At 38.4% G+C, this 26,292-nt stretch overlaps 6 protein-coding genes across 11 annotated transcripts; 1 reads left to right on the top strand and 5 right to left on the bottom strand.

Annotated features, from left to right (window-relative positions):
* On the bottom strand, positions 1 to 4,585 carry ogfod1 (2-oxoglutarate and iron-dependent oxygenase domain containing 1). The gene is made up of 13 exons (XM_065267568.2): positions 4,337 to 4,585; positions 4,046 to 4,191; positions 3,933 to 3,979; positions 3,749 to 3,849; positions 3,526 to 3,642; positions 2,489 to 2,580; positions 2,285 to 2,413; positions 2,000 to 2,113; positions 1,477 to 1,556; positions 1,117 to 1,379; positions 909 to 1,025; positions 633 to 691; positions 1 to 514 (listed from the first exon to the last, which is right to left on the bottom strand). The coding sequence occupies exons 1-13, from the start codon at positions 4,491 to 4,493 to the stop codon at positions 356 to 358; spliced, it is 1,581 nt and encodes a 526-aa protein (XP_065123640.1). The 5' UTR covers positions 4,494 to 4,585; the 3' UTR covers positions 1 to 355.
* A 1,028-nt stretch (positions 4,586 to 5,613) lies between these two features.
* Positions 5,614 to 9,997, bottom strand: acd (ACD shelterin complex subunit and telomerase recruitment factor). Of its 2 annotated transcripts, none has more exons than XM_065267678.2 (13): positions 9,314 to 9,997; positions 9,102 to 9,223; positions 8,566 to 8,656; positions 8,282 to 8,361; positions 8,144 to 8,188; positions 8,009 to 8,052; positions 7,690 to 7,838; positions 7,524 to 7,602; positions 7,245 to 7,397; positions 7,088 to 7,168; positions 6,642 to 6,985; positions 6,311 to 6,387; positions 5,614 to 5,923 (listed from the first exon to the last, which is right to left on the bottom strand). In XM_065267678.2, exons 1-13 carry the CDS (start codon positions 9,434 to 9,436, stop codon positions 5,839 to 5,841), a joined length of 1,473 nt encoding a protein of 490 aa, XP_065123750.1. In that variant the 5' UTR covers positions 9,437 to 9,997; the 3' UTR covers positions 5,614 to 5,838. The 2 variants fall into 2 exon arrangements, with proteins under 2 accessions (XP_065123750.1, XP_065123751.1); XM_065267679.2 differs by having other exon boundaries at positions 6,648 to 6,985.
* A 688-nt stretch (positions 9,998 to 10,685) lies between these two features.
* On the bottom strand, positions 10,686 to 15,143 carry vrk3 (VRK serine/threonine kinase 3). 2 transcript variants are annotated; one of them, XM_065267680.2, is made up of 15 exons: positions 14,802 to 15,143; positions 14,262 to 14,366; positions 13,785 to 13,877; positions 13,507 to 13,599; positions 13,268 to 13,402; positions 13,098 to 13,147; positions 12,954 to 13,020; positions 12,789 to 12,870; positions 12,476 to 12,578; positions 12,304 to 12,396; positions 12,090 to 12,222; positions 11,566 to 11,683; positions 11,256 to 11,314; positions 10,976 to 11,112; positions 10,686 to 10,877 (listed from the first exon to the last, which is right to left on the bottom strand). In XM_065267680.2, the coding sequence occupies exons 1-15, from the start codon at positions 14,965 to 14,967 to the stop codon at positions 10,866 to 10,868; spliced, it is 1,446 nt and encodes a 481-aa protein (XP_065123752.1). In that variant the 5' UTR covers positions 14,968 to 15,143; the 3' UTR covers positions 10,686 to 10,865. The 2 variants fall into 2 exon arrangements, with proteins under 2 accessions (XP_065123752.1, XP_065123753.1); XM_065267681.2 differs by having other exon boundaries at positions 10,687 to 10,877; positions 14,262 to 14,363.
* A 497-nt stretch (positions 15,144 to 15,640) lies between these two features.
* Positions 15,641 to 18,722, bottom strand: LOC135749254 (uncharacterized). 2 transcript variants are annotated; one of them, XM_065267790.1, is made up of 3 exons: positions 18,485 to 18,722; positions 16,630 to 17,145; positions 15,641 to 16,422 (listed from the first exon to the last, which is right to left on the bottom strand). In XM_065267790.1, the coding sequence occupies exons 1-3, from the start codon at positions 18,699 to 18,701 to the stop codon at positions 16,043 to 16,045; spliced, it is 1,113 nt and encodes a 370-aa protein (XP_065123862.1). In that variant the 5' UTR covers positions 18,702 to 18,722; the 3' UTR covers positions 15,641 to 16,042. The 2 variants fall into 2 exon arrangements, with proteins under 2 accessions (XP_065123862.1, XP_065123863.1); XM_065267791.1 differs by having other exon boundaries at positions 16,630 to 17,139.
* Positions 18,723 to 18,834: 112 nt separating this feature from the next.
* gfod2 (glucose-fructose oxidoreductase domain containing 2) lies at positions 18,835 to 25,270 on the bottom strand. Of its 3 annotated transcripts, none has more exons than XM_065267867.2 (4): positions 25,133 to 25,270; positions 21,675 to 22,040; positions 21,155 to 21,333; positions 18,835 to 20,169 (listed from the first exon to the last, which is right to left on the bottom strand). In XM_065267867.2, the coding sequence occupies exons 2-4, from the start codon at positions 21,925 to 21,927 to the stop codon at positions 19,513 to 19,515; spliced, it is 1,089 nt and encodes a 362-aa protein (XP_065123939.1). In that variant the 5' UTR covers positions 21,928 to 22,040; positions 25,133 to 25,270; the 3' UTR covers positions 18,835 to 19,512. The 3 variants fall into 3 exon arrangements, with proteins under 3 accessions (XP_065123939.1, XP_065123938.1, XP_065123936.1); XM_065267866.2 differs by lacking the exon at positions 25,133 to 25,270 and adding an exon at positions 22,825 to 23,608; XM_065267864.2 differs by lacking the exon at positions 25,133 to 25,270 and adding an exon at positions 22,935 to 23,585.
* Positions 24,114 to 25,999, top strand: thap11 (THAP domain containing 11). Its single transcript, XM_065267868.2, has one exon. It carries the CDS (start codon positions 24,696 to 24,698, stop codon positions 25,482 to 25,484), a length of 789 nt encoding a protein of 262 aa, XP_065123940.1. The 5' UTR covers positions 24,114 to 24,695; the 3' UTR covers positions 25,485 to 25,999.
* The last annotated feature ends 293 nt before the right edge of the window (positions 26,000 to 26,292 follow it).

Genomic DNA, 26,292 nt, shown 5'->3' with positions numbered 1-26,292 from the left:
TGTTGTCTATAATACATTTATTGACAGAGCACAGTGCTAGTGCTTTTTTGGGAGATAGAAATCCTTTTTGTGTGTGTATTGAGCCCTTATTATTTACATCAGTGATTCTCAATTCCAGTCCTTATCCCCCCAAAACATTTTAGATGTCTCCATATATAAAACACCTAATTCAGTACATAAGCTTGTTAGTGTGTTTACTAAAAAAAAGGTTTCAAACATCCAAACATTCTGGGAGTGGTGGCCCCGAGGACCGGAGTTGAGAACCACTGATTTACATTATTACGGCCAATGCACTTGCACAATGATGTCATAGACATTTACACAATCAGTCAATCAACCAAGCCATTCTGATTCATCATTCATAGTAGTTAAAAGAGAAGTCATAAAAAGCTGTGGTATTTTGGGCAGAAAGGTGTGTAGAGCTGCTGTTATTGATATGTTTGATGAATTTGAGGGTGTCTTTGTCTCTGTAGACCAGAGCAAGGGAGTTATCTTCTGGATAAACTGTCAGGAGCTACAGGACACACAAAACACCCATGTTGTGTTATCTTTGTGAGTTAGTCTCCTGTGCTTGCAAATATAATAATAATAATACAAAAAAATAAAAACAATCTTGTAACATTGTCACTCACCTCCTCATCTTCATCATGTGCAATATAGGATGTAAATCCTCCAAACTCCGCCTTCCAACCTGACAGAAAGAAAAGGATCTGATATCTCACCGATATGCTTTTGTTAATCCCCCAGTTCATCCTAATGTTACATCACTGTGTTGTACATTTCAATAATCTGCTCAAATTCCAAAATGGCTCATTCTAAACACACAAACTCATTAATGAATAGTAAATAAGGTATTTTAAATGAATGGATTTCGCTTTAATCTTGTATACTGTGAAGAGCACACGTACCTGCACAACCAACATGTAGCTGAAGATCCAGCGCATACTCTCTTTTGACCGAGTCGTGTAATAACGTGTAGTCACCATGTGCCCAGCGATGCAGTTCTCCCACACATGTAGGAGGTCCTATCAAAATAAGCGTTTGCAAAAAAGGACTTTATTTGGGATGTAGTAATTGACCTTTTCTAAAATCTACACAAATCCACAGGGTGCGCACCTTTGGGTTTCTTCTCAGCCGAAGAAGTTTCCGTTTCTGTAGTACTACTGCATCCCTCTGCGTGTGTATTTCCTTCATCTCCATTCTCTGGCTCTCTCTTTTCATCTTCGCTCTCATCATCATCATCATTAGATTGGGCCAGAAAGTGCAGATGGAGACCAGTCATATTTGACAGGAGGATAAAAAACGGTTCAGAGGAGAGAAGTTCCCAGCATTCTTTGACACATGAAGGAACAGTCTGCATATCTGCACAGCCAAAAGACCTAAACACAGAGATATTATTAGTACATACGCAGATAAAAACCAACCAGCCTTTTCTACAAAGAAATGTTTACTATATAAAAAACAAGAGGATCTCACCTTTTATTGGGTGGACCCCTTTTCTGCCACTGGATCTCAGACGACTGCAGTGCACTGCGCACCTGCCTTAATTTTTCTTCCTTACAGATCAAAAAATGCAGAATTCAAGATTAACGTAATGTTCAGTTTCTGATAAAAGCAGGCATTATGTGTGTGTGCTTCATAGTAATGTGGAGTTTGGCACTTCCTATCCCTCTTGTATATAAGCATGCTTACATGCAAAGTCGGCAAAGTGAATCATGAATGTTTAAATGAAAAATAAATCACTTAAATCCTTTATTATTTACAATGTACTCTGGCTACATGCCTTTAATGTGGGCATGGGACGTGTCACTAACACTAACCTTCACAACATCAAAGACAAAAGTGGGCTTATAAAAGCCTTTCAGATTAAATACATGTTACAGTACATATTTACAATGAATACAAGGATGCTTAAGCACCCATTTTGTTCGTAAAGTGCATCCTAGATTAATTATTAATGCACTGCTATACAATAATAGTAATGCTGATAATGGCTCACCTGTAAGAAATTAGGCAAGCAAATCTCTGAACTATCTTCAAACTCTTCCTGCACCTGAGCCTGATAGCAAGGATCAAGGTACATCTCATTCACCCACTCAAAGATCAAACTCTCCTGTAAAAAACAAACAAATTTATTTTACGCTTACACTTATGCTTTTATCCATAGTAACTTAAAGTCCATACATGCTCTACCAACTGAGCTACATGTAATATAAATATAATAAATGTTACATGGTAATTCGGTCATGCACTAAACACACACACTTCTGCTATCATGACTTACATCTCTGGGGATGTGTGTTTGACGAGGAACTGGGGGTTCGATATACCGCGGGGGTCTCGGCAGGGAAGGGCCATGAAACCAACCACTTAGAGATAAACGGCACTTCTCTTCAGCAAGCACCTCTGACACCTTAGAGAAGCAGATTTACGGTTCAGATGATTTACTTTTATTATTAATGACTACAAAGTCTGCGCTCGTGACTACCTGATGGAAGGAGACCGGGGACACTTCAAAAAACATTAGCGAGTTCCAGCAAGGAAGCAAAGACTTAACAACACTCACAGGCTGAAAGTTATCTGGGGCACATAAAGGATGACAAAAAATATTAATAAAAATAAATATATAATAGCATATCATAGCATGATATAAAATTGTCACTGAAATAGTTTTACGCCCTTATTTTTATTCAGCTCCTTTCTTCCAACTCATTACTACGGAAGAGGATTAGGGCCACTGGTGAAAAAAATATTTGAATTCTGACTTTAATCTCAGAATTCTGAGATTAAAGTCAGAATTCTGAGTTTAAAATCTGAATTCTGAATTTAAAGTCAGAATTCTGAGATTAAAGTCAGAATTCTGAGATTAAAGTCAGAATTCTGAGATTAAAGTCTGAATTCTGAGATTAAAGTCAGAATTCAGAATTCTGAGATTAAAGTCAGAATTCAGAATTCAGAGATTAAAGTCAGAATTCTGAGATTAAAGTCAGAATTCTGAGATTAAAGTCAGAATTCTGAGATTAAAGTCAGAATTCTGAGAATTAAGTCAGAATTCAGAATTCTGAGATTAAAGTCAGAATTCAGAGATTAAAGTCAGAATTCAGAGATTAAAGTCAGAATTCAGAGATTAAAGTCAGAATTCTGAGTTTAAAGTCAGAATTCTGAGAATTAAGTCAGAATTCAGAATTCTGAGATTAAAGTCAGAATTCAGAGATTAAAGTCAGAATTCAGAGATTAAAGTCAGAATTCAGAGATTAAAGTCAGAATTCTGAGATTGAAGTCAGAATTCTGAGATTAAAGTCAGAATTCAAATATTTTTTTCACCAGTGGCCCTAATCCTCTTCTGTACATTTCATTATGCCATAAATTTAAAAAGATTAAATCACAATCCTTTATTTCTTATTGTTTATCCTGTTTCCACTATGTAACATTACAGACTGTGGGACTAAAATGACACCATCATGCTACCAATTACTTTGAGGTCATAGACAACCACTGCATGAATCATGTTTGTCTATCACAAACCATCAGTGCTGAACAGGTCCAGTGTTCCTCCATCTTTCGCCTCCCAAGGAGGCACCAGGTAGAGGATGAACGCAACTCTTCGGCCTTCTAGCTCATCATCGTGACACAGCAAAACATCTGCAGGAAAAGTGAAAGAGATGTCAAGTAAACCTTTGAGAATCCAGCATCTTCACCTCCTCCAAAAAAACCCAGTGACGCTCTGATTGGTTGTCAGATGGTTTACCTGTATGCTCATACTTGGCACAGGATATATCAACAGTTTCCTCCAAATCCACCTGCAACACCTCCGACAACCACAAACGAAACTCTCCAAAAATCACTGATCTGATATTCAAAAAAACAACAAATCTGTCAACAAAATCCATGTGTCAAGAAAATGTAAAGTCATTGTTTAAACATGATTTTACCTGATCTGTGCTATGTGATGTTCTTTTCTTTCCCTTAGATCATCTGACTGCAGAAGAAACACAGTTTAGGACTCAGCAAGCAAATTCTTCTTTTTATGAATCTTGACTGATACCTGTTGAAACTTGTACAAGTCATTTGACTTGCTGTTGAAGTTCAGCTGCAATAGCTCTGCCTGTAGGCTCTCCACAAAGATGTCACTCTGTAGAAAATTAGTGATCTGACAGTGAGGGAAGGGCTTGCAATCCAGATGGACATTACCTGGAAAGAGAGGAAAGGAGAATTTATGTGACAGTGCATGCGTTACCTCTCAAAAGCAACTGTATCCTTATTCAAACATTTTACTTGTTCAAAGTTACTGTATCAAAACAATGGATGATCACGTGGGTGGACATAGCTTAGATACCATTAGAAAAGCTGTCTTTCCTCTGCCACGCGTCTCTCATGCCTTTCTGGATATCTTCATCCCTCAGATCGGAGTTTATCACAGCGACTTCGCCTCGTTTCTCTTTTTTGTTTTTCTTAAGGGTATTAACATCATTCTGGCGCTTTTTAGGTGACATATCAACACCATGAGGGAAATACAGTCCTATGGGACTTTTATTTTCTCATCGATGTCTAGAAGCGATTCCGTTTCCTCTTCTTGGTTTATGTTTTCCGTTCAGTTAAAGGATTTTTAAACTCACTACAGCCCCTGCAGGTCAGCTGAGGAACAGGGGCAAAATCTCTGAAAACCTTTGGAAATTAAAAAAAAATTAAGTTAAGGGACTTTCAGTCTACACATCCCACTTTAATAAACACTAGCTGTCACTATCAATTATATTGAGTAATTTGGCGATTCTTTCCACAATTAATTCAATCAGTTAAATTATGTTTTTTTAATTACCAATATTAATAAACTTAAATAAAAATAAAAACAGGAAAAGTAATTCACTGATAAATACTTTTACAAACATATACATATATTATGTTTGGGCTTGTGCTAATGTTAAGACTTTTGTGCAGTTTAAACTCAGCTGTGGATAGCTGGCATTAGTGCTTCATACATATCTTGACAAAGCCATTGTGTGTGAAATCATAAACTCCCATAAAGCAAAACTACTGTAGATATTTTGGTAATCATTGCATGGTCAATGACATTAAAATTAACCAGCAGTAAACATCACTGTAGAAGACACTCCTCCATATCAACCTTATACCAATCTATTACCTTGTGATAAAGGGGCATGCGATTCCTTTAAAGGGGACATTTCATAAGAGGTTTTTAAGATGTCAAATAAACCTTTGGTGTCCCCAGAGTATATTTGTGAAGTTTTAGCTCATAATACCATAAAGATCATTTATTATAGCATTTTAAAATTGCCACTTTGTAGGTGTGAGCAAAAATGTGCCATTTTTGGGTGTGTCCTTTTAAATGCAAATGAGTTTATCTCTACACTAAATGGCATTGCAGTGGTTGGATAGTGCAGATAAAGGGGCAGTATTATCCCCTTCTGATATCACAAGGGGAGCCAAATTTTGACCTATTTTTTCACATGCTTGCAGAGAATGGTTTACCAAAACTAAGTTACTGGGTTGTTCTTTTTCACATTTTCTAGGTTGATAGAAGACCCAATAATAGCACTTAAACATGGAAAAGTCAGATTTTCAAGATATGTCCCCTTTAAAACAAGAGATCAATTGTGACACAGGTCATAGTATTGTGATATTAAAATTTATTCCAATCGACACACTGCTGAATTCACTTAGTAAAAAAAAACAAAAACAAAGAACAAGCATCAATTAACACTGCGTTTTGTTTATAAAATATATATATATAACTGTTTTCGGATTATATACAAGTTTAAATAAATAAAAAATGTACAAAAAAGTAATAACATTATGTCATTTGAGGTAACAGGCAATGGTTTAAGAATCAGCTCCTGCGTTGATATCTGCAGAGTCAGAGGTCCCCAGATACCTCACCGCCCATTGTATGAGCTGCCCTGGGATTCTACACACACACAAGCATGCATAGAGAGAAACAATCAACAAACAGACACTGGATCTAAAATGGTGGTGTTAACTGAGGTTAGGAAAAGATAAATGTTACTGAGAGTCCGTGACACTGTTGTATCTCATTTTGATTTAGTGCTAAGCTGGTAACTGTGTTGAGTTTTTTTTACTATTATGGACAATGTGTAAATAGCAAAAACTGATAGCTTCTAAATACACTAAAAGTCAAACATTTGGAAACACTTGACTAATGTATGTTGTTTCACAATCTTTAAAATGGGTCTAATTTAAAGGGACAGTGAGGTATATATGGCACAAATATTATCAGCATGGACTATAAGAAATTATAATCAGTATGTTGCAATAGGAAAGAGATTTCACTCACTGTAAACGGCTGAGGGCTGTGGCCACCTGAGGGTCGGGATGATACAAATAAGAAAAAGCTTTTCCATTTGAGTGCACCTGTATGAAAGAAAGTGGAAAAATTTCACAACATTTCAGAATCACAATGAGCTTTATTGCTTAGAGTGTCTACACACATACACAAGGAATTTTATTTTGTGTTGGACGCTTCCACTGTACATCAAAAATGTAAGATGCTACATTATGTTTCAGATGCAATTTAAGTAAATAGAAATATTTTGATACTTAAACCATAAATCATATTAAACAAACAATAGCAGGGTACACAAAGACCCTGCAAAATATATACTTACACTCACATTCTTGGTTTTGGTGGGTGGAGAAGATGAGTTTGGATTTGTGGGTGGAGCCAGTATGGAAGTGCATTTAGAGGGTGGGGCTGTGTTCTGAACGATCCATGAGGGAGGACTCGATGGATTTTCTCTCTCATTCTCTTCACTAGGGTCTCTGTCAGACTTGCCACTCAAGTGGGGCGGGCTGATTTGGGTTAGCTGTGGTCTCTGAGCCAGAGTAATGGCATCCTCTGACACCACATCTGAAATGGGCTTTGAGATCAGAGATTGGGTGCTTGTTGCTAAGGGCAACGGAGTAGTTGTTTCTTTTAATAGTGATTGGCTTTCTGGCTGAGAATGAGTATCTGCAAAAATGATGAATGAAATCAATATTGCAGAGTAAAAATGATCTGATACTATATGTTTCCTTTAAAAATTACTCCTTGAGGCAGAAGTGGTATGTGTACCTAATAAATCTGGCGCCGGAGTAAACATATCCCATGGGCTTTCTTCATCCCCAGTAAACTCCCCTGTTCCACACAAAACCTCTGGGAGACAAAGGGCACGAGTTCAATAACAGATAACCTTCCTGAAGCAACAATGACCCCTTTTGTAAAATCTCACCTGGTCTTGTGTGGTCCGGGGTGAACTGCATTTCATTTGGACCGGAATCATTTAAATCCTCAGCAGCTAATGTTTGGTTTGGTGTTGATGAGCTGGCTTGATATGATTCTTCTAGGGGCGGAGCCACAACACCTGGACTCTCGCAATCGGCACCTGTGAGCATCCACATACTTAATATAAAAACACATATAACACAGCACGCTCCATGCAGAGTAAAATCTGCTCGAATCCCCGAAGGATTCTCATGAAAAAAGCAATTAATTAGAAAGCAGACAGTACTGGGATCAGCTGTCATCAGCTCCCTCTGCTCCTCTGGGATGAGAAGAAAAGGCACGGGGACAGCGAACTGCTCCTGTACCTGGAAAAACACACACACCCATACACAATCATAATTTGTCTGGGGTCAACAGCTGGTGCCATTCAGTAACCAAGGATGCAGCATTACCTTCCAGTTAAGTCTCTCTCGATGCCAGTGAGTAGGTGTCACACTTGGACAATGTGTTGCAGACATTGTTATTTTCTCCATTGCATCATTTAGTATATTTACAATAATGTCACTATGCCACGCCCCCAACAGAGAGGAGAGAGAGACCCCTGAGAAATTATGTAGATATTGCAGGTCTTTAACATTTCTGTGAAACAGCATTTGTCGTCACTTTCCAAGCAACATGCATTTACAGTTCAGTGACAAAAGTGTGTATATGTCAGCTGCTCAGGGTAAGAAAAAATTAAAGGGCGTAATGTGTAATAAGAACAATACTTACCAGATGCTGAACTAAGCGAGTTGGCTGAACTCTCTCTGAGAGATCTGACAGAATACAATTAGTGCAAACTGTTAAATACACAATCTTACTGCAGTCTTCAATGCTCATTTATACTATAAGTACATTTTCACCCACCTCCATGTCTTTTCAATCTGTTCTCTAACTGATGGGAGTGATGTGCTTATAAGGTTGAAATAAAAAACAGTGAGTGATTGAGTATAACTTACTGTTAAGAACATGTTATGTGCATATGTATTGATATCAATGTCTTACCAGCTGGGTGGATGGTGGGATTTAAAGGAAACACATGTGGTGTGGATCTGATAGACATTTAAGTAAAACTGGCAAGAGGCCTGTTGAAGAAAAGGACACAAAAATGCATAAACACAAACAATTGCTCTTTTTATAAGCAAATCAGCTTTAGGTACACTGCGTTTTAATGTGTCTTACTCTAAATATGATAAAAAATATTTGTGCATTCATATTGCTAAAGCATAAGGACTCCATTGAAATAGATAATATTGGAGGCTGGAATTAAAATGGCACATTAAACATACCAGATCAGGGTTCATGTGAAACTCCAGTTTGAAGTCGCGTACATAAATAACAGCATTGATCAGGCCAGAAAAGGAGTCTATATCACTCATTCTGTAGAAAAAACAGACAGATCAGAGACTGATATTTCAGTGGATGGCTTGATTTTATTACAGTAACTTGTTAAGTGTAATGGTGCCCCTTCTAGGAATTGCATTAGTTTAAAAGGAAACTATAATGGTCTCTGTGGGTCTCTACTGGTAATGTGTTGGGTTCTATTGCTGGGATAGTGTATGGAGACCAATGCAGCACCATTAAATCCTAATGGAATACGGCCCCAAAACACACTACATAAAAGGATTCTGGTTATGAAATGGTTTTAATAAATGTATATTGTTTTAATAGGGGCGCTCTTGAAACACTGAAATTCAAAATACAAAAAAACGTTTGTTTAAACGGTTACATTCAGCATGGTATTCATTACTCCAGGAGCAGGTAAGTAAGATAAAAACAGGGGCTCAGGTGTGGTGTCATAACAGAGGTTTAATAAGTCCCTCACTTCAGCAGATGTTCCCACGCGGCTCCGCTCAGCACCGCGGGAATGAGCGCGCTCCCGTCGGACAGGAACATCATGCAGGTGTCTGTGTGCTCCGTCCGCTGCGATTCTGTCAGATCACACACCTGCACCAGCACACACACAAGCTTTTTCTTACACTTATCAGGTTAAGACAAAATATATGCACTTCTTATCATTTATACAAAACTACTTACGCCGACAACATGAGCTTTGACAGTCTTAAATTCACTGTCGTTTTTGCCGTAGTCTTGAATGAGTTTCTCGACCCACGGCTCCAGCTCTCCCATTCGGCGACGTTTGATTGTTGGTGGACCCATGGATTAAACTGTGTATCTGATACTTTACTCAATGTAAATGGGTAATCGGCCTCTTCGCGCATCCCTTGTTGAAAAGTGAAGCAATGTTTTTGTTCCGTGCAGAAAGAGAAACCAAACAACTTGAGTTCCGCTAGAAATCGTCTGTGTTCAAATAAAAGGCATGTTGGTGCCCCCTTGTGGTAAACAAAACGTTAGTTCGCCCAAATAAATATAAATTTTCTCTTCTAATTCACTTCTAACTTCAATCCTTTTCCAAATACTTCAGTTAAACACAACAAATAATTTTGCTATCATGTTATCTTCTTTTGTGGGGCTCAACGAGAAGCTAACGTTACTCTGTTCTGTTAATATATAACGGTATGTCCTCTGAAAGCAAAATTATGCGTTTATGAGAGAAAACTCTTATTTAGTGTTTTGTTGTATATCCATTAAAACATTAGTTAAAAATTAGGAGGTTTCAGATTCAAGGTGCTTTCTGGAGCTTTGCTATGTTGAACCCATATAAAATAACATGCCTGTAATTTAATTAAAAAACTATATTTAACTGAAGAAAGTAGGTTAAATACATTTGGGGTGGGGTGGCATACAGGTAAGTGAACTACAAGAGAATTTTTATGTTTGGATAAACTATACCTTTAAAAACAAGATGAAATTTGGGCGGCCACTGGTGTAAGATGTCATTTATTTATTTAAAAAAAGATTTATTTTCAAATTTTACACCAGCTGTAAAATAAAACAATGTCTACATTACATAGGTTTTATGACGCTGTACAGATATTTAACCTTTGACAAGGGCAGTAAAGACCAGCGTAGGCTTGATCTTTCAGCGTTTCAATTTTAATATGACTTTTTGTTTTACTTTATTTAATGTTAAGAAAAAAAGCCCTGGACAAGTTAAAGTAAAAGCTCCAACAATGCACACTACAGATGCCACTTTGGAAACTAGGCAAATGGATAGTTCACTCAAAAATGAACAAAAAACCCCAAAACATTACTCAAAATATCCCTTTAAGAGCTGTAAGTGTTCAATGTTGTAATTACAGGCATGTTCTTTAATCACTTTGTAACTATTAGACATGCGACAGAGACACGTGTATGAAACTTTGTCGGCAGGTGGGTATTATGTATTGACCTCCATGATGTATTCCCACCCAAATTACTTTACAGATCTTTGTTATTGGTTTGTAAAAACTGTTTATTAAACAACAAAGTCATTCTTTTATCTAAACATTGCTTTCCTAAAAACAGTAAAACTCAATTTATAGTAGCAGACGGACAGACAACTGCTGAGTGAAATAAAATCACCAAAGTTTGAACTAAAACATCATTGTAAAACAGCAATAAAATCGTTCTTAAAAGCATTACACGTTTCTTAAAACCATTCTCCAAATCCTACGTCCTTTGACTTCCCATGTAATGAAATGGCACGTTAGGGTTTCACCTGTGAATCAAACAAACCGAACCAGATAATATGCAAAGATTAATATCCAAGTATTTCTGTATTGATTGCATGTACATGTGGGAATTAATATTTGTTACCTGCAAATCCAATGGTTCCTTTAGAGTCCCACCCATCTTTTGGAGGCTCTCATGAAGCCCAGCTTTCAGATGGGAGTAATCTGGTTTCTCAGGATATTGCAGATTCATCACATTGGACAGGTATGCCATTAATGCATCTAAAATCCACAAAGGTATTCTTTATTACAAAAAATAATAATACACAATTTGTACATAAACAAGTCTAGTTACTGATCAGGGTTAGTTTATATGAATGTGTGGGAATAAATGCATTTAGACCACTGAAATATGCAATGCTCACTTGAAGCCTTTCTCTTTTGGTAACAGCAACTCACAAGTCCAGGAATATCAGAAATGAACCTATAGGAAGAAACACATTAAATCTAATATTTACTTTGTTAAAAACTGATGAATTAAGGTGTATATAAAGCGGTTTGTTTAAAACTATTTTTCCTTAATGAATACACATATTACAAAGACAGTGCCAGCTCAAAGGTATACTGATGATTTCTATTATTTCATTTCTCAGTGGGGATCAATACAGCAATCTCACATTCACCCACCCTAAGCTATAACCACTATACCACAACCCTAACTATGTGTTTGTTTACCTCTGCTTCTCTGCAGCAATAGTGCTTGTGTTTGTCATGTGACTCCAGGGCAGAGTGCCTGTCATCCAGCTCAGCATACAGTAACCAAGAGACTGCAGGTCACTGCGCCGAGAGGGACCTAAAAAACATCCACACGCATGCAGTTTAGACTTGCTTTCTAAAATATACAATGCAAATTGGGCTGCAAGCTGAATCGCATCCTAAAAACCAGTAAAGCCGGTTCCTTGATCAATAGTAAATTGCCATCAGCTGCTTTCAGATGGCGCAGAATAACCGTAGTTCACTGACAAGCATACATATCGCAGGTAATACATCCGTGATCATTACTGTAATGCGAAATTGACCCGATTGTCAGTGAACTATGGCTTTGTGTAGTAAATGCTGCTCCATCTGAAAGCAGGTGATGGTGATTTACTACTAATCATGAAACCGGCTTTACTGATGAGATGCGCATGACTATCGCATGCAATTTATTGTGCAGTCCTAAATGCATAATGCAGCTGGCATTTATAAGAGATGCTTACCAGCACCCTTGTGTGAATCCAGGCTGATGAAGTGGACGTTACCCTGGTGGGCAGTGCGGCTACCTTGCCGATATTCCACATGGTTTCCAGCTGGGCAATATCTGAACGCGTAACCAAAGCCAGACAAAAAAACCTACAACACAAACAAGTACTTGAATATGAAATCCTAAGCAATAGAGCATCCTTCAAGTTCATTAAAGACATGCTTACTGACCTCTGTGTGACCGTTTGTTTTGATGTAAATATTTCCAGCATGGATGTCTCCGTGAGTATACTCCTTCTCGTGGACATATTCAAGTGAATCCAACTACAAAACATGGTATTTAATTGTATTGATGTTATAATATAACAAATTTTAAAGTAAAGTTTTTAAGTGGTAAACTCACTAGTTGAAGTGCAATCTGGAGAACAGCTTTCTCAGACAAAGAACCCGTCCTTTCATCCATGATTGACTGTAGAGTTTGTCCCATGCTAGGAAAAACTAAAAACCTACAAGGAAGTGTTTATAGTCTTCAGATATTGCACCCATGTGTGCTGAGCTTTAAAATTGTTTATAAAAATGACATCAGCTCTGAGATAAGGTCGAGTATCATCAGTTATTTGCAGGAATGATTTGATACTTTTAATTTTACATTTACGCCGCGACTTGAAGTGCATTACTCCGAATACAAAAACCAGGTTGAACAGATGGACACAAACCTGTAAGCTTCATGAAGGCCAAACCCCAGACATGGTGGTATCCCAAGGAAGTCCATTTTGTGCAGTTTCACCCATTTCTCCACTATTAAAACAGAGAAGCATGTTTTGTGCACTTATCTGACTCTATTCACTATACAGTACACATGCTGAGATCAGATGACTGACCTGCCTCAGTTTTAGCTGCTCTCAGATGGAAATTCTGCTCATTAAACAGTGGTCCTTCTTTAGCACCCTAAGGAAGAGGACTTTTAATTATACTGTAACAAACACACGTACACTCAAATGTACTATAGTAGACACTGTGCTTACCAGTTTCATTATGTACTCATTTGAGTCGGAGCACTGATTCACCTGGCACACTTGAATGCAGAGACAGAGAGTAAAGATGTTACATTGTTGTTATTTTCAATTTCCTCATCTCAGGACCAAATTTAAGCTTTAATTAAGCAATAGTTAAATGTCTTGCATATGTATGGTACCTGCATATGTCAGGTCTAATTCTGTTTGCCACAGAAGTTCAACAAGTTTCCATTTTTTGCTTGACTGGTCGCAGACCACTGTGCCCTCCTGGACATGTATAACAGTGCTCACCCGCCTCTTGGGTTTGCATTTAGCTGAAAATCCATGTAATAACAAGGTACATTTCAGCTAATTAGAGTCAAACAAATAGTGACACATTATTTTTTCATATAATAAACGTTTTTGTTACACAGCTTACATGGACTTGGAGACATGACGGACGTTTGCAGTGTCTTCTCTTCATTAACCTCATGAGAAGCCTTGCGTTTTAGAGACAAGTTTAAAGACTTATCTGGAAAAGAAAAACATAAACAGTAATATTTCAGTTCACACCAACATCAGCTCTCTTTATTTTCCATTTTTGTGTCAGATATGATGGTCATTTTCTCAATTTAAATGATCTGAGGTTTAAAAATGTAAAAGCATAATAGATATAAAATAGATAATGCCAACAGTTCGATCAACAGTGCATCTTACCTGGAGTTTGAAGTGTAACTGAAGAGGTTTGCATGGTCACCTCTTGTTCTTTAATCTGATTGGATTTTTTTCCTTTTCGCAGAGACCTTTTATCTGTAATAAAGCAGAAGCATTTCGTACAAATCTTCAAATGGTCCTTAAAACCACTGTTGATGTTGCATTTAAGGGAAAACATGTTTATAATATAATATTTGCTGCGTGAAATAGCAGGATAGTCTTCTCTATGTAGCTTTGAGTAAGATAAAACAAGTTACTCCAAATTTAAAGATCATGTTTATTCTTCACATGTTTGTAAGTCTAATAAGGCATTAGAGTTGTAATGGGAGATGTTTTTCTTTGACATATCCTCTTTAACCTGAATGCCTGAACTTTTGAGACACAAATACTTTTAATCTAAAGTTATTAAGACTAACAAGTCTAACATGTACACATAGTCTTCTTCAGAACTATGAAACCACACAATGCCCTTAAACATACCTGTACACCTTACAGCTTCTGTGGGTGTGGCTGGGCTACCCAATGTCTTTTGACGTGTTGAATGCAAAGGTGGCCGAATCAGTGCAGAGTCCTCAGCAGAACCTACTTGAGAAAACAGCTGATTATTTTTTTGCCACTCTGGAAGCCACAGGGGGTGAAAAGAGGCCTATACATTTTCATAAATTTACATGTGTTATGCATATAAAAACTTCCTTATGCAATTTAAACTTTGAAAAAAAGCAGTGCAGACATCAGAGAAAACAGCATAATGACAGTTTATTGTCAATGTAATTTTGATGGCTGGGAATATGATTCTATCATAACGTAAAAAAATTTATAGTTACTTTGAAACTATTCAATACTCTACAACATTCTTTAAAATGCTTTGGGCATGTGCATAAATGAATGGGACCCTCACATTAACACATAGAGTTGATCAACTTTTCACTAAAAGCCAAATAATTTGCGTAATGACGATGCATTCGTGCCTCGTGACAAGTCGTCAAATTAACTATTTTCAATAAAATGACAAGTATTTACCTTCTGAGCAGCTCACTGACTGATGTACAGGTGAGTTTAAATTTAGCTCAGAATAGATCGCTTGTAAAGGTTCTGTTGAGTCTTCTGGGAGCCTCCCTCCACACGAAGGACAGAACTTAAATTCAGGCTGCAGCTTTGAACCGCATTGAGGACAGAAATTAACCATTCTGAAGACGAATTAGATCCAATCGGGTGGAAATGTATCTCAGTAAACTGTGCGGTGGATCTCCTGTCAAAAAAGGAACGGTCTAGCATCGATTTTCCAAACGCTACGACTGAACAACCAGTATACTGTGCAATGCAACATATCGCTGTTGACACATGTCACATGATGTTCTTTTGCGGCAGACGTATTACGGCAAGTGACAAGGTTCAAAATTAGCTATGTTGATGCGGCGCTGCGCAGTCCGACCAGCATATGACAGCACAATACCGCGAGAGTTTAGCTATCAGTTCTGTACACTTTCGAAACTCGAATACTCTCGCGATACTTTGAGGCCTGCGCAGCACCGCGTCAAATCGGACACTACTATAAAGTTTGCAGGGTTTTTTTTTTAATCGTTCAGTTTTTGTTCTGCTTAAATGCAAAGACTGGACTTGCTTTGAACCAATGATTTGATTTTTATAAGCTCAATTTAAGATTTGTTTTCAGAATGTGAAACTAGTTTCACTAAGATTACATTGTGATATTATAATGATACGTTTCTACAGTAACGACATTTTCAATCTTAAAATAAAAATGAAGCAGCAAAGCAATTAAACGTTTTAAATTTATAAAAAAAAATATTCAAAAGTGCTATATTAACTAGTCTTACAACTCAAATGACTGAGAAAGGAAGTTTGCTGAATGTTTTCTTTTTATTTCCAGTGCAGAAATGTACAAAAACAACTTACATTCACACACTGGTCCACTTTGGAACATCAAAGCTTGCTTTTCAACAATTATGTACAGTATGCAGATAGCCTTGTCATGATAAATCTAAACTATAATTTACCCTTTGGGCAGTTTATATTTTGCATGCATGTGTTTGTGTATGTGCTAAGCATGTCTGAAATCCTAGAAGATTAATGTTAACTTTCATTCAGCTAAACAAAATATAACAATATAATAACATCCCTGTCGTCATCTCTAGTCCCACAACGCCATTTTCCCCAATCCAAATTAATTTTGTTAAAAGATAAAGGGGTAAGGAAAAACTCTTTCCATAAAAAGGAAATCTTGTTTCCATACATGAGGTATATCAACAATTGTAAAATCCAGAGGTCTGTGCCTGTCCCTGAGCATTTTTCCAGGAGTCCAGTTCCTGTTTCTGCTTCTCCAGCTCCTCCTTCCCCTTCTGAAACTCCTCCCTCTCCTTCTGCATCTGTTCTTTTTCCTTTTGCAGTTCATTCTTCTCCTTCTGAATCTCTTCCTTTTCCTTTCGCAGCCTTGCATGCTCCTGCTCTTGTTCACATTTCTGATTTTGAAGTGCCCTCCTTTCAGCATCCATTTCACGGAATTGCTGCAGTAACTCTCTCTGCAGCTGTATGCTCCGCCCCTCCTCCTGCTGGACACGCCTTAAAGCCTCCGTCAGCTCCCGTTCTCGCTCCAAAATACGCACACCCTCAGCCCACTTAGTACCTAAAATAGAAGAATTTTCAGCTATTTAATGAAGCCCAGAAGCAAAAATTCCTGTTTTAGATCATACTGATTAAAAAAGGATTTGCACAGACAGAAATCAAAACAATGATTGCCAACACTTTACTAGAAAAGATAACCTTTAATATTAATGAAAAATGTATTACCTGGTTAAACATTTAGAATGTTAATGTGTAAAATATTGTGTACCTGGATATTTTTCTAGGCTGGTACTGCTTTGTGTACGCACTGGCGACATAATCTGAGACCTATTAGGGGTCCCAGTTATAGGAGAGGAGGGACATTGGCTTGGATTTTCAGATTTACGCTTGCAAGGCCGTTTTTGCGGGTTCTCTTCGAGTTGTGCGAACTCAGTGGGATGCTTATGCTGTAGATGTCTGATAAGATTACTCGTACTACTCCGGTGCTGTATCTTCTCCATGCAGAGTAAACACATGGCTCTAGGCTCCTGCCCAAGCTTCCGATAATGTACCCACACCGAACTCCACTTTCGAGTACCGGGCATAAGCGGCGCGGTCTCATCATCAGGTGCGTCTTTCCCCACCACTTCATCAGCAGGTCCCTCCCCCTCATCCTCAGGTCCCTCTCCTACAGGTACCCCCTCCCCTGCTGCAGCACGGAGGATCCCTCTGATGGCACCATCCATTTCCCCATCTTCTCCCACAGACTCCACCTCCACCTGCTGTTCATCCATCAACACTGTAACTTGGCACAGAGAAAACAGAAAATTTGATTCCCTTAGAAAAGGATATAACAGAACTTCTGACTGAACTTCAGACACTTCACATACTGTACTGTAATTTCAAAGGTATTCATTTAAGTGACCTTACTATAACTACAATAAAATGGTTAAAATGCATGAGATTTGCAAGGGTACAGATAAACTAAAGTACACAAATGGAAGAAAATGTACAGTATGCATCAACATGACATTTTGGCTGTCATAGTCACTGTAACCAGAGAGTTGCCAGTTTGAGTGTCACGGCCGGCAGGTTGCCCCCATTGCTCCTAGGGAGCTGCAGTGATAGCTGGCAACTGCTCCGGGTGTTGTGTGTTCATTGCTCACCAGATGAGTTAAATGTAGAGGTCACATTTCAAGTATGAGTTACCATACATTGGCAAATACGTCACTTTCACTTTCAAAACAACAATAAAATACTGCCAAATAAAAAACCTCCTCAATGAAGTGTAATAAAAATGTAATTACGATGTATTAGCCACAACATCAGCATAAATTCGGTCTTAAACAAAGAACAGCATTCCAGATTTTGAAAAACAGCGCCAATCCGGGAATAATGCATCACGTGACGATGTGCGCTCAGTATTGAACAGTACCTTACATTTCATAAATACTTTTTTTGTATTTACAAGCATTTTTTATTTAGTTTTACTTTTTATTTAGTTTTAAATATACTCAATTTAATTAAGCAAGATAAATTAATTTACATGAAGTCGGTTAACCGTTTTCCAGGTTGACGATGAAGGGGAGGGGGCGAGGAGACTCTTTTGAGCACCGTGTACAACTGATCCAAATCAGTGACCCGATTCAAAAGATCCGTTCATTTAACTGAACGAATCGATTCGAATCGCCTCAAGTCGCTAAAAATAGTTTCACTCCGCATCAGACAGACAATATTATCCATAAAGCAACGTGTGGCGTAACAGACAATCGTTTGAAAACAACATGGCGGCTTTGAAACGTCCACATGAACCCTTGCTATAATGGATCTTTCATTGCTTTGACAAAGACTCTGTAAAGAGAGCCTTACGTTACGAATGAGTCGACACTGAAACGCACAATGACAACAAGCGCTGGTTTACGCAGAAAGGTCTCACTGTATTTGCTCGATTACTCATATCTGGCGGGATATAGCCATATGCGAAGCAGGCCAACTTATGAAGGTAAAACGAAGCATCAGAAAAATATATTGGCTGTCACATCTAAGTTCCCTAATCAGACAGATATTTATAAGATATAGTAGGGTTTATAACAGTAATGTACATTAGGGTAAACACTAGAAAACTATGATTTAATTCTTCATACCTTCCACACAATCATTCCGCTTGGATGCTGCATCTGTCACGGGTTTCCTTTTGTCCAAAGAGGAAAAATCAGCGGGGTGTTTCGTTCGTAGATGGCGAAGCATATTCGTCGTGTGACCAAAATACAAAACCGTCTTCATACAAAGAAGACATAATACTCTCCTGTCATCTTCTGCTTGGAAAAATGACCAGACTATACTTCGCTTTCGTGCCGCCATTTTCGAAATGCTAGACGTTGAATGGTGACTGACTGAAGGCTTTATTTGACTGCCCCCTTTAGGACAGGCGCTGTATCGTCCGCTGACTAGAAAATACTAAAGCATTTTCTAAAAAATATTGTTTTATTTTGCAGGTAACGTTATTTGTCAACCCCACGTTTTGTTATATTTAAATTAGGTAAATATTTATTATTATACAACAATAAAAACAGTCCATACATAGCCCAACAGTCACTCTTAAACAATGAACAGACACAAATGTTGCAATAAAATATAATTCAAGAAACGTTGTGCAGCTTATTAGAACCGTTTACATGTCCAATACACTGGACGTTACTTTTTTTTAAGTCACAGGCATATTACAGTAATGATTTCTAGTGTCCAGCATAGGAAGTAAATCAGTGCCACTGAACTTTCTAGCATATACAAAACATCAGCAGAAATAAACCTTATAATCAGTACTCATACAAATATAAAAATGAGCTCAAACTTAGGCAGAATAATGCAATTTAAACAACATAAAATTAGTAAGAGTTTCACAGCTAAGCTTCACACATCTTATTTGTGTTACAGTAAATAAGAAACAAAACAGCCCTGAAACTAAAACATTTCTGCTTATCAAGCACAGAAGTCCACTGATAAATTTATATCAATAATAATGTTTTATGCATTCAGGCTCTTTAGGTTTAAAATTCGAACGTAGTTTTTTATTGTAAACTTGGGTCTATAATGTTACCAGGCCTAATCTTCTTAGGCATAGTAAATTGTATATGTAGTATGTAACAGTGTGTGTTTTTTAGTGTGATAGGGCTCAGTGGTTGTGGTTAGGATCCACGTCCTGGATCTTGACCTCCACTGACTCCCACTCTCCAGTGCGATTTGACCGTTTGATGGCATCGACAACAGTCTGTACATATAGGCCATCCTCAAATGAGGCTGCCATGGAAACAGGGTGCCGCACCCAAGAGCGCCTGTCCTCCTGTGCCTGAAAAGAAAGTCTGAGCTGAGTCACCATGGCGTTCAGTCCCCTGACAGATGGCCCTACTCCTCCTCCATCATCACTCAGAAGAATCTCCTCTATCTGCATGCTGGTCCGTTGACCATATAGCTCCGTTCCTCGAGCAATCAGACGCCCTGATGAACCCACAAGCATGACCTCATGCATATCTGTGCCGGGCAAATTAAAGTTTAACGTCACGCTGCAGACCACACCTCCACTCATCAGTAGCTGAAAGCAAGCGTAGTCATCCGCAGTTACAGAACGAATTCCTCCCCCTTGACCACCCTGACGTGCAAAAGTCCGGAGCATTCCGTGAACCCGAATGGCCCGACGCCCTGTCAGATGGCTCATCAGGTCAATGATGCAAGAGCCAACAGTATGAAGGCCACCTCCACCCATAAGCTCCTCCCATGCCCATCCATATGACTGACTGAGCAATGAGCCTCCATATACACGTGCTTCACATACCTTGAAAAACAAAATGAGTAAATAGGTTGATTTGTGTTATACAGTAACATGTGCCTTTTATCAATGTATACCAACCAACTTGGTTTTGGCATTTTATTTTTTAAATATACTAATTTTCCAGCTCCCCTTTAACATTTGATTTTTTACCATTTTGGAATCCATTCAGCCGATATCCGGGTCTTGCGCTACCACTTTCAACATAGCTTAGCACAATCTATTCAATCTTATTAGACCATTAGCATCACGATAAAAAATACCCAAAGAATTTCAATATTTTTCCTATTTAAAACTTGATTCTTCTGTAGTTACATCATGTACTAAGACCGACCGAAAATTAAAAGTTGTGATTTTCTAGGCAGATATGGCTAGGAACTATACAATCATTCTGGTCTTTGCTGCCATAATATGGCTGCAGCAGGCGCAATGATATTACTCAGTGCCCAAAAATAGTCCTCTGCTAATGAAAGGATTACTATTTTCGGATGCTGCGTAATATCATTGCGCCTCCTGCAGCCAAAGTAACAGCATCAAAGTCCTTGAATATTATGCCAGAATTAGAGTATAGTTCTTAGTCATATCTGCCAAGAAAATCGCAACTTTTAATTTTCTGTCAATTTTAGTACACGATGTAACTACAGAAGAGTCAAGTTTTAAATAGGAAAAATATCGAAACTCTTTAGTAATTTTTTAGCAGGATGCTAATGGTCTAACCAGATTCAATGGATTAAGCTTAGCTATGCTAAAAGTGGTACCGCCAGACCCGGAGATCAGCTGAATAGATTCCTAAAAGGTAAAAATCAAATGTTTAACTCTAGTGGAGCTGGAAAATGAGCATATTTCCAAACAAAGTGTAGTGTCCCTTTAAACAAAACAGTCAAGGATAGTTTTCAACGTCATCAAATATTTACCATTTTACCATTTTAAATGACTTTACTAAATCTAATATAAATACATTACAAATTTTTATGGTAAAAAAATCAAATACCTGCAAGGTCCCACAATAACCTTCCCCCAGCATGCGTTTCATTTGGACAAAGGCGGGCAAGAAGCGCAAGGAATTTCCCATAATACTCATAAGCTGTGGGTAATATCTGGCCGCTGTCACCATCTTACAAGCATCCATCAATGTAGCCGCCTGCTCACTGATCACATTTTTACCTATACCTATACAAAAAGACAAAAGAGAAAGAAATGAGGATGCAAGAATGATCAAAACTAAAAATCCTTTTTGCCTAACAATGTTCTTCTTGCAGATCAAGTGCTTCAGCATACCCTGCTGGATGGAATGGGGGTGATTTCATTGTGTTCTTCCCTGGATACTATTTATATTCGATTAGCACAGAGTGAAAAAATCTGCTTCGGCCTGTGCCAAGAAGTTAAGTAAACTGCAGAACAGTAAACACTCTGGTTAAATACAGGAAGGAACCCAGCCCAATCCCCAGAGTCGACATGGACAATCAAGATAAGAAGCGGAAGGGAAATATGCAAATTTTTACTTCTCTCACCTAGAGCTTTTACTGCGATCTGCCGTGTGTGTGGTGGTGGTGTCAATATACAGACAAGATGGACTTCTGGATGTAGCAGTACATCGTCTGTTTTGCTGGTGGAGAAGGGAATGTCCAACTCATTGGCCAGTGATTCTGCCTCCTCTTGTGTACGTCCCCAAACGGCCTGAACAGGGAAGCCTTCTTTTTGGAGCAACGGCACCAGGGCACGCACTGTCTGCCCTGTTCCAAATACACCAACGCCTGGCAACATTATGCTAACACATGCATGAGCAATGAAGACACTTGCAACCAGTTACTGGTGAGCCTTCCTCAACGAAAATGCTCATGCCACACTGCAGATCTCTTGTGAAACAGATGCCCACCCTGTGAAAACAGACAAAAAATAAAGTGTTACGACACAAAACGTGTAAAATAATCTGCAGACACTTTACACAGTGCATGAGCGCATATCTGTTAGAAGCGATAATATAATGAAAACACAAAGCCTGTTATGGAGGACCAAACATACCCACACTTAGCACTTAGGTAAAATAAACCTTAAAGCTACTTAACGCAATACAGATAAGAGTTGAATCACCCCACTGTTATCAATGGCTCGAGTGACAGCTGTCAGATACAAGGCTGTCCGTTGCTGACCTACTACCAGATGCCATGTAAATTACAGTTAATTTACATGTCAAAAGCTGTGCACCTGCCCGACACAGGCAAATGAGAAGCAAGCTTGCTTTTCCTCCCATGTTTGAACAACAATTTCCTGGTAGTATCAAAGGATTTAAAAAAAATCCTGCTTTGCACATTTTTCTTTTTAGTTATATACATCAAGACATGGAGATAAAGTGTTTGAACATGGGTTTGAGAAATACGTCACTATAAACTAATCTAAAAATAAACTAAAACGGTTATCAGGACAAATTATTCAATAAAGCACAGTAAACAATATCAGTAGTAACGTTACAAGCATCACTTCCTTGCGCCAACACGGATGACGACTGAAAATGCTAACACTCAATAAGTTTAAAAAGTTTATCCTTTAAGGACACACACATATAAAATATAATTTATATATAAAACCTTAATTAAACTATCAAGCCAGTTGCTGTAAAAACAACTACTCTAATTTCCAGTAATCCAATACTGCAGGTCGTACCTTTGAAGCTTAGCCGAGACTCGAGCTCAGCCACACACAATTACGCGACATCCTTACGGAATTTGTATGGGTTTGCCTCAGATTTTAACGCCATACTGGTTGTAACTTACTGAAACACAAAGCTGTGTGATGCGATGGCGCCGGGTGCTCTTGAGATTGATGATGGCCAGGGGATGATGGCCACCTCCCTCCCTCTCTGATCAGTCAGTGATCTAAGCTCTCATTTCAAAAGCAAGAAGAAAAACAGGACAAACTCGTCACGCCTCCCACCATTCCACCGATTGGGACATTCTTCGTCTGTTTTGAAATCACCACAAGCTGCCTAGTAAGTGGCATATCTATTGTGGCCATACGTAGAGTGCTGTTGTGCTGTCTGCTTACTGCCCATTGCTGTGTGTGATCACTAAAGCGATACTCGAAATGATGTGCGCATGTGCGAAGCCGTCAAGTATTTCTGCCACGCCCATACCGGAGAGGGGCGACCACTTTCTCATTTGAACAGAAACAAGCGGCAGAAGGCTTCCTTAAACTAACAAAGTGCAGATTTATAACACCGGAAAAATTTTACTGACAACTTTCAATGAACTCTTTATCTTAGGTACAAAGTGATATTTACGCAGTGTTTTAGGCTTATCATTAAGATAAACTCCATAGATTGACCTTTGAGCAGAAGTTTTGTCGTTCATTTTTTTTCATATAAGAATAATACAATTTTATCAATAATTGTAACAATAATAAAAACAATCATTTTGAACGGTTAATAACAAAATATATATCTCATCCATTTAGCTAATCATGTTACTGTAATATGACAGGCCTACTCACATTTTAAATGATGAAATCATGTTTATAAATATATAAATGGGTCTGGTCTAATATTAAATATATGATCTTAATCAGTATTTTAAGAAACTAAAACTCTTAGTGACAAGATAACATAAGGCAGTCTCATTACAGGGTTAAAATTATTGACATTTTAAACTTAAAAATTAATTGACACATGTTTTGTTACATGCACCACATAACAAAACAAATTTAATACATTTTTAAGTGGCAAAATGCATTGAGACAATATCGCTTATATTTAACTTCATATTTGTTTATCACAGTGTAATGTGTTTAAAATTACATTAAATAAGGACATAAAAAGTGGTAAATATAAATGACTTTGTTAAAAGTTACATTTCGTATTAACATGTGTTGCCAGATACTTCTAATTGAGACTATAGAAAGAGTATCACCACAGATTTTGTAAAAACAATACTATGTTTTCCAATTTTAAATACATTTGTTATGTTATTTTTACACCTACCAGCTTTTATTCCTATTTTTATTGGGAAAATCAAATTTGAATAAACAAAAAAACTAAATTTGTATCTTCACCTGACATATGATACATTTGTTTGAGTTTTAAAGGTTTACTTTCTTTGGGGTCCATGTATAATACTCACAAGATTTTTACATCAAATACATTGAAAAATTTCTATCAAGTTTTTGACCCTCTCTTTGGTCTATCTAGCCAATTGTAGGCCAATTGTGAGTAATTGACACATCTATTTATTCTTGCTTTATGTATTTTATTAAACAGTACTTGATGATTGCCCGAAGTCATAAACCCAAAATAACTTAATGTGGGCATTTAGTTTCAAGGCGCTTTACAAGTTGAAGTCGCTAATGATGAGTCTTTTTTACACTGCTTACGTAATCATCTCGCTTCAGAAACTAAAACAGGAAGTCGTAAGTATTGTGGGACGTGTAGTTCCGCTTGTAGGCCGCTGCTCTAGATAATAGCGCAGGAAGGAACAAAACAGAACAAAAATAAGCGAACTTACACGGAATTGCAGTAATACTAATAGATTTTCTACACAATAATGCCCGGGTTCACTTGCTGCGTGCCTGGATGCTACAATAACTCACACCGAGACCGCGAACTGCGATTCTACACTTTTCCCAAGGATCCCGATCAGCGCGAGATATGGCTGAAGAACATTTCGCGGGCCGGGGTGAGTGGCTGTTTCAGCACGTTCCAGCCCACCACCGGGCATCGCGTCTGCAGCGTCCACTTTACGGGCGGCAGAAAAACATACACTATTAGAGTCCCCACTCTGTTCCCTTTGCGTGGGGTGAACGAGAGAAAGAACAGAAGGGGCAGAAACAAAAAGGTCTCCATGGTCGTACCCATCATTACTAACGTCGTTGGCTCGTGCCCCGATTCGGGAGCGCCAGTGGAAGAAGAGTCGGAGACGAAAAACGTGACCTTTGTGCAGATAGATCAGAACGGCGAATACATGTCGCCCGTGGACCTCACCGCTTCAGGGGACGGCTCCTGTCTCACTGCTGTAGTCTCGGGCTCGAGTGGAGATCTGCCCGGGGGCAGCGCGACACCCGTGGTTTTCTCGCAGGCCGATATCGGGTTGTGCGGAGCCGATCACTCGTATTCGCTCACCACCGGTACGACGTCCGCAGAACTGCTGAGGAAGCTGAACGAGCAGCGGGACATCATTGCGCTGATGGAGATTAAAATGAAGGAAATGAAGAACATCATCCGACAGCTGCGGATCAGCGAGGCGCGTCTGCAGGAGGAGCTGCGGGAGAGGGACCGTATGATGCCCGCCAACACCGCCACCAATACCACCACCATCATCAAGAGGAAACTCTGACGAGCAACGCAAAAAGGATGGACTTAATACAGGACGGTCTGTGCCCGGTGAATCTGTAATATCACAGCAACAAAGCGACGACAATTGAGTTACACAGTAGTTCTCATTTGACTTCTCTTGTCTTTTCCCGATTAATAGATAGAGAGCTGTGTGTTTCAGTATACACAAGTTGAACATGTATTCACGGGCTGTCAGGCACAGCGCTACATTATAGGACTAAGATGAATTCAGGAGACCGGTCCTTTCTGTTTCATATTTAATAATATGCATTTGGGTTTGATCTGTGATGAAGGCCTTTTATCTGTTTGCAGCAGCCCAAGTCCAGTCTTGTTACATACACACAGAGACTTCTTCATATAAGTGTGTAAAGCATTTGCTTATTTCCTTCCTTTGTTGTTGTTTTTAAATGTCCGAGTGCTAAGATCTGAACTACTTGTCCAGGTGGAGTGATTTATTACAAGTAACTGCATTTAAAAAAGGTGAATGGTTTGAAGTAAACAGCTTTTGAACTTTAACTTGTTGGTCTTTTATTTTGGTACAGGGGCATGCAAAACAAAATGGAGTCTAGTTTAAATATTTTGTTAAGACTATGATTTTGTATACACAGAAACAGTTCTTTCCGTTATGATGCTGTCTTGGATTTTTGTACGTCGTAGATTTTCTGGGAACTGATTTCAAAATGAATTATCAGTAATGTATTTATGATTAACTAAACTTGCCAGTATTCATCAAACAATTACAATTGTGAGCACATGTTATACACATTTACCTTCAGATGTAAAGAGGAACTTTCTGAATGTAAACATTA

The sequence above is a fragment of the Paramisgurnus dabryanus genome, chromosome 2, assembly GCF_030506205.2.
Source record: "Paramisgurnus dabryanus chromosome 2, PD_genome_1.1, whole genome shotgun sequence".
NCBI classification, from domain to species: Eukaryota; Metazoa; Chordata; class Actinopteri; order Cypriniformes; family Cobitidae; genus Paramisgurnus; species Paramisgurnus dabryanus.
This window is presented reverse-complemented; position numbering and strand designations above follow the sequence as displayed.